The sequence below is a fragment of the Gossypium hirsutum genome, chromosome A05 (assembly GCF_007990345.1).
Source record: "Gossypium hirsutum isolate 1008001.06 chromosome A05, Gossypium_hirsutum_v2.1, whole genome shotgun sequence".
Taxonomy (NCBI): Eukaryota; Viridiplantae; Streptophyta; class Magnoliopsida; order Malvales; family Malvaceae; genus Gossypium; species Gossypium hirsutum.
Genome location: NC_053428.1, coordinates 109,301,675 through 109,308,679, shown reverse-complemented (window position 1 = coordinate 109,308,679; position 7,005 = coordinate 109,301,675). Strand labels below are relative to the sequence as shown.

Here is a 7,005-nt window from a genome sequence, read left to right as displayed (position 1 = left end):
TCATCCTCTAATTCGATTTATAAAATTTTTGGTGATTTTTCAAAGTTACACTACTGCTGCTGTCCAAAACAGTTTTAATGAAAAATGTTGATTTCCATTTTGCCCCAAATTTCACAGTTTATACAATTCAGTCCTTGCTCAATTAACCCCTCAATTGAGCTAATTTTTCTCAATTAATACTTTATTCTATCATTTTAAACTTCTTCATAACCCCTAAAAATCAAAACTTTAGCATTAGACATTAATTCCAAACTCTTTCTTAATTAGGTTCTAAAATGAATTTTCCATCAATTTTACTTGATAAAATCATCATATACCAAAAGTAAAGCTTCAATTCGATGATTATTCATCATATTATTTCAGCACTCATCCATAAAAAAATTTAAAAATTAGCCATGGAATCAAAAACTAATGAAATAGTAAGTTGGACCCAATTGTAAAATTCCAAAAACATAGAAATTTCAAGGAGAAAGCAAGAATTAAACTTACATGAAGCTAGAGCTTGAAAACCAGCTTTAACCCCCTTCCATGGCTGTTTTTCAGCTGATGAATATGAAGAGAAATTTAGAGAATTCTAGATATTCCAATTTAGTCCCATTTTTATTTAGCAAATTTTGGCAATTTTCCAATTTTGCCCTTATTTCACCATTTCCTGATTTTTCTCAGCTATTGCCGCCCAAAATATCTCCTTTGGGCTTATTTTCACTTTAGGTCCTTCCTCATTTGACAATTGAGCTATTTAATCCTTTTAGCAGCTTTTACACATTTTCCAATTTAATCCCTTTTATTTAATTGACCACCCAAACGTCAAAATTTTCTAACGAAATTTTAATACCACCTTATTGACATTCCATAAATATTTATAAAAATATTTATAGCTCGTTTTATAACATTGAGATCTTGATACCTCTTTTTCTCAATTTCTTGACCAAATAAATCTTTATAAAACACAATTTACTATTCTAAAAATCTTTTAAAAACTACATTTGGCTCGTAAATATTAAATAATATAATATACGAGTTCATTTGTCGGATTTGATGGTCTCGACCACTATTTTCGACATCGTTGAAATTCAGGCTATTACACAATGTCACCTCAAACACAAACACAAAAAAATCGGCCTCCCATTATTTCCAAACTTAAAGCCTACAACCCAAAAATCAACCCTATACCCTTAAAAACCTTAACAAAATCCTAAAATCTATTTACCACTCTAAAAATCCTAAACCCAATAAAACTCTAACAAAACCTTAAAAACCCTAAATCCGATCGAGGAGAGAAGGTGAAAACGTGTTGGGCACGTCTTCCTACAAAGTCAAATAAAATATCTTCCAGATAGACGTTTTTCACATTTTCTCTCCAAAATTAACTTATTCTGGTAAAAATACCAAAAATTGGCTTATCCTCTCAATATCTTTTAAAAAAATGGGCAGTTTTGGCTAATTCTGCCCATGATGCGCAGTAAGAATTTAGTACTAAATATTTTAAGTGTGTTACTCAATCTATTAAATCTTGAATTTTGGGGACATTTTGAGAAATTACAAGATGGTTTTAAGCCTAACTAGACTTATCCCCCCCCCCTTTTTGCTGGGGATTTTATTTTATAATTTTTATCTTTAGATTATAGTAATATTAATATTTGATTATTTATGAAAATAAAATGGTATAATGATTTATTTAACCTTTAAATTTTATAAAAAAAGTTATTTTAGCCCTCCATTTAATTTTTTTCTTTTTTTAGCCCTTTAACTTGTATTGTTTGTCAAATCACCCTAAAAATGGATGAAAATTTAACAGTTGTTAACTTTATTGATGTGACATACATATGGATCGCCACGTGAATGCCACCACATTAGCAATTAAATAATTTTCTAAATACAAAAACTTCAAAAAAAAAGAAAGCATTAAATATTTTAAAAATCATTAAAATGTATAAAAAAATATTTAAAAATCTTTTTTATTTTTTTTAAAATTATTTAATTTCTAACTTGACGTACACTTGGACTTCCACATGAATTCCATGTCTATAAAGTTTATAGAGGTTAACTTTTCCATATATTTTTGGGTGATTTGACAAACAATACAAATTCAATAACTAAAATAACTTTTTTATAAATTTGGAGGGCGAAATAATTTATTATGCCAAATTAATTTTATTTTAACTGTTTTAATTAAATATGAATTTTAAGTTCAGTTGCGAGTCAACATAAAGATTAATCCCATATATAAATTTTAGTGTATGGGTCAATTAAGAATACTGAAACTATATGTGAGTAATTCCCTTACATAGACATCATCTTAAAATAAATTAGAAATTAGAAAAGAAAATCCTTTTAGAAATTAGAAAATCTTAGATATAAAAGTGAGATTTTAATTTGATGAGTATTCAAGTTTGTAATCATTTATTGTATGAGGTGCTAGTGAATTATTCCTCTAGGTAAAACCCTGTAGACATAAGGAAACCGAACTACATGAACATATAGTGTGTTTATTGTTGTTCTTCATCAATATCTAAAATTGTTGGCACTGATTCTGGCACTGCTTAATTTACTTAAAACTATCGTTCCAAATCTTTTATGTTATATCCGATACATTTAAGATCAACTATAAATTTAAAAGTAAATTGATAAAATAGTTTAACCACAAGTATTAGCACTCACGTTCAATTCTCTAAAATCCCCAAAAAATTTACTATATATATTTTCTCCGTAGTGTTTTCTTTCTCTATATTTCTTGCTATTTTTCTTTTAATTCGTAACATATACTGAAATTTGAAAAATAAGTAAGTAAACACAGCACTTGATAATATAGTTGCTAGGCTTGGTTCATTCTAGCTTAATCCAATTTGAGCGGGTTAATTATGGGTCGTGATCTGCATTTAGTGAGAATGGGCTTGGATTAAAAGCTGCATAAATAAGATTTGATAATTGGAGTATCCACACCACAATAGTACTGAGAGAAATAGGAATACTTCTCATACTATTACTTTCTCAGCAACATGACCTAAGCCCTTGAACAATTTGGAAGAAATTAAACATCAAAAACACACAACTCCTACTTCATAATCTTAACTACTGATACAAACAAACAACCATTTAAGGAAACAAAATTTCCACTGCTTTTATTTTCTTATAGATTCTATAGGCAAATGCACATGAAGAACCCCACAAATTAGTTCACCCTTCTGCAGTTCTTCCTGATCTCGCCACGTGATCCAGTGAGGGGACTAATGTCTCCCATCTTGATCATGGCAGAAACAAAATCCGAATTGAAGGAGCTTGGGCTGTTACCGTAACCGCGAACGATGGAATCCGTGGAACCACCATTGAACAACTGTTGATCAGAGTGGAGAAGTCCTCTTCGACTGACTAGGTTCTTGAAGTAGTTGTTGTCAAAAGATGTTGGAGTTTGGATATCAAGAGGTGCCAAATTGTTGTCCCCTGAGCCTGTTGTTCTTGGGCAGTTTCTTTGCCTTGTTTGAGCGAAGGAAGCGTCAATGTTGCTCTCATTGTATATGCGGGCCCTGAATGACGTGCATCTCGCTTGTCCAATTGTGTGTGCCCCTGCACAATTTACACTTGAGGCTGTCAGGATCGAATTCCAATTTTTAGAATTCATGTTAGTCAGATACTGGTGTGTTCATCTATGTTTCTTAAAGGGTCATGTGTTAACATGTGAGTCCAACACGGATATTAGATATAGATACTTCAAAAGAAAATTGAAATGTCAGAACCAAACAAACAAGTGTAATGGTAGGACAGAGAACAAACCAGATAAAGCAACCAAGTCCCTGGTGGAAAGTCCAAGAGCATTGAACCTGGAAGTGAGTTGGTTCAAGTTCGAAGTTGGTGCAGGAATGCCATTATTAGCCGCAGACTGGCTAGCACTTCTTGCATCTCTTCTTCCAAGTTTCACAGCCCATTTGGGACCTCCCAACTACAAATAAATAATAACTAAAAATTAAAAAAAAAATAAAGGTATTCTTTCAATTACTTGCTTATTTGAAAATCTCACCAAGTTGCTTAAATATGCGCATATATGCATGCATGTATATATGTTTAGGACTTACAATTTCAACAGAGTCTCTAGCAGTAATGGCCAAGATATCAGCACAAGAAACTACACCAGGGCAAACATTCTCAACAGCTGACTTGATGTTATCAACAACATCGAATCCGCGAGCTGAGTTCCGATTCGGGATAGCATTTTTCTCTCCGGTGAAGGAAGATGTGTCGTCGAGTAGCACTGATCCGTCACAACCCTATCATGAAACTCTTATTAACACCATGATAAATCAAGGCACATACTTAGTAGTTACCATGAAATAGAACAAAGTTAAAGTCACTAAGTTAGGCATCATAAGGCATCATAATATGGTCAACTTTGTCGGTTTCTTTTCTTTTTGTTTTTGGTTGATGTCCTTTTCGACAGAAGTCAAATAAAGAGGCCATTTTCCTAAATCATTATTACTAGTAAAATGCAGAGGATGAGTTTGAAATTCATTAGAAAATTCTAACTTTACCATCCTACGCATCATTTAGAAGAAGAAGAAGAATTACATTGACAAAGCAGTCGTGGAAGAACAATCGAAGCAGAGAAGCACCCATTCGGGCCTCTTTGTTAATAGCAGAGGTGACAGTAGATTTCACAGTTGACAGCAACTTGGGGCATGATTTTGAGTAAAAATTGGTTGAAAGTTGAGCATTGGTGCTCCCCAATACAACCACAAGGAGAAGCAATGTCAAACAAAACTTGGAAAAACTAGAAGCTGAACCCATTTTAGTATTACCCAACATATACATGCAACAACTGAAAATGTCTTTGGCTTGGAAACTAACTGTGCCAAACTCATGCCTTTATATACACATATTTCTCCACCCTAATCAAAGCTACCATTCTCGACAGGTTACCTAACACGTAGACTCTTCAAATCTGCATGGCATTTTTACTTTTACGTTCTCAAGTAGGATATTCTGTTTAATTTGTGTTCATATTAATATGATAAGAAAAAGTAAAGATGAAGACGCGTATTTGTTTGACACTCACTAACGAATTGGTTATGTGTTTTACATCTATTCGTTAATGAGGGGACAGTGTTACCGGTAGCTAAATTTCTAGGCTTCCCAATTCAGATCACTTTAATTACGATAAATCTTTTATGATTTGGTCCACACTTGTGATTAATGACCGCAACTTCTCTTCAACAACAAGCAAACTAAATCCAAAGTTTGAAATTTTTTTCCAATTTTTTGCTTAAATCAAAATATTTCAGCACATTTTATGATTTACCTGAAATAGAAATTGTGAAGATGATAATGTCTTAAGCTTAAATGTTTCATATTAATAGTTTCAGGTCCATAACCTAAGAAATCATATGTATTATTCTTGATTCACAAAAAATATAAAAAAAATATTTGTTGCTTTGTAAAATGACTGTGTTAGGACCCACTATTAATATATAATTAGATTATGGTACAAAAGTTTATGTAACAAGTTTATAAAAATATTGATATAAAAATCAAATGTATCTGGGTTGAAATGGTAAAGTTGAGATAATGAAAATTGCGATGATTTTGGTTCAAATCTCATTATTCTCATTATGTGTATGTACTTTTTTTTATCAAAATAAAAAATATAGAAATACCCATTGATTGATTTATCAAAATATAAAAAAAGTATAATTATCCCCAAAATAAATCTTTTCTTTGTACAAGTAGTGAATTTCTTTTACAATTTACAATTGGGTTATGACCAGTCTAATGAGTGACATCAATCAATCACATTATAATAACATACAATATTAAAAATAACATACAATAGATAATAAAATGTATGATTTGAAACTAATTAATAATAACACATGAAATATGTACAGTATTAAAATAAAAATAAATTAAATTGTAAGTAAAACGAAATTTAAACACATGAATGCATCAGATTAAGAATATTTAATAAATACACTCGTATATCATGATGTTGTCAGGTGTTTTCACTAATTCTAAGTTGGTGTCGAGTTAATTTGTAACATCATCTCAATCAACAATATTATTAATATATACAATTGGAGGTAATAAAATGCGCATAATAAAATTAAAATATATAAAAAAATTAAAATAAATATTTGGTTGAGTGGTAAATTTAAAATTTTATCAATGCAATTGGTGCGGGTTCAAATTTCTACATATGCACATTTTTTATTATTTTTAAATAAAAAAACTAAAGTACCTCGAATAATATAACTTATTTTAATTACGAAAGAATATTTTCATAATTTTCTCACCGAATTAGTTCCAAATTGATTCGTGGTACCTACTCAATCAAGTGCTTAAATAATAATACAGATATAATAAAATAATAAGAAAAAATACTTGTATATTAGTTTTATAATTTAAATTGAATAAAAGAATATTTTTTTCCAGTCCAATTCAAAAAAAAAAAAATTGTCCCAGATTCTACCTGTACAGGTTGGACCTACAGAGTCATTGAACCCAATTTGACAAATTTTTAATATATTATTTTAATTCTATTGTTTTTTTTACTTTAATTCTTAATTTTTTATCTAGATCAAGATTTATAAAATTATTTTTTCGGTGACTAAAATAAAAGCAACCTAAACATTAAATGACAAAATTGTAAAATTTATTTTTTGACTAAAATAAAAACACTCAAAAATTATTTATTGTATTTAAAATATTTCTTTTATTTTCTATTTTTTTTTCATGAATTACACGCATGAATAAAAATAACAATTATAATAAATAAGCACAATAACAATGATTATACAAATTAATTTATTTTTTTTTGACACAATGCCTACAATTATTTATAGTCTTTCTTCAACCTATAAATAGGAAAATAATATGCTTCAACGCACTTGAACCAACATTTTTCTACATTAATAATAATACCCGTACTAATCAAATTAAAATTCAATCGAGATTTAATTTTGTTTATCTAAATTAAGGCTAAGTAAAAGCCTGGTTATATTAAAGCCTTGAGTTGTT

The 7,005-nt window shown here is 29.8% G+C and overlaps 1 protein-coding gene across 1 annotated transcript; it reads right to left on the bottom strand.

Moving 5' to 3' along the window:
* Positions 1 to 2,894: 2,894 nt before the first annotated feature.
* Positions 2,895 to 4,840, bottom strand: LOC107944980 (peroxidase P7). Its single transcript, XM_041114555.1, has 4 exons — positions 4,561 to 4,840; positions 4,071 to 4,262; positions 3,772 to 3,937; positions 2,895 to 3,564 (listed from the first exon to the last, which is right to left on the bottom strand). Exons 1-4 carry the CDS (start codon positions 4,801 to 4,803, stop codon positions 3,173 to 3,175), a joined length of 993 nt encoding a protein of 330 aa, XP_040970489.1. The 5' UTR covers positions 4,804 to 4,840; the 3' UTR covers positions 2,895 to 3,172.
* Positions 4,841 to 7,005: the final 2,165 nt, after the last annotated feature.

Bases quoted from the DNA above. Each gene is read 5' to 3' on its own strand.
- LOC107944980 (XM_041114555.1), bottom strand. From the start codon at position 4,803: ATGTATATGTTGGGTAATACTAAAATGGGTTCAGCTTCTAGTTTTTCC. The intron at 3,938-4,070 runs GTAAGTCCTAAA...ATTTATTTGTAG, and splicing joins CTAGAGACTCTGTTGAAATT to TTGGGAGGTCCCAAATGGGC. The intron at 3,565-3,771 runs GTTTGTTCTCTG...TAAATTGTGCAG, and splicing joins GGACTTGGTTGCTTTATCTG to GGGCACACACAATTGGACAA.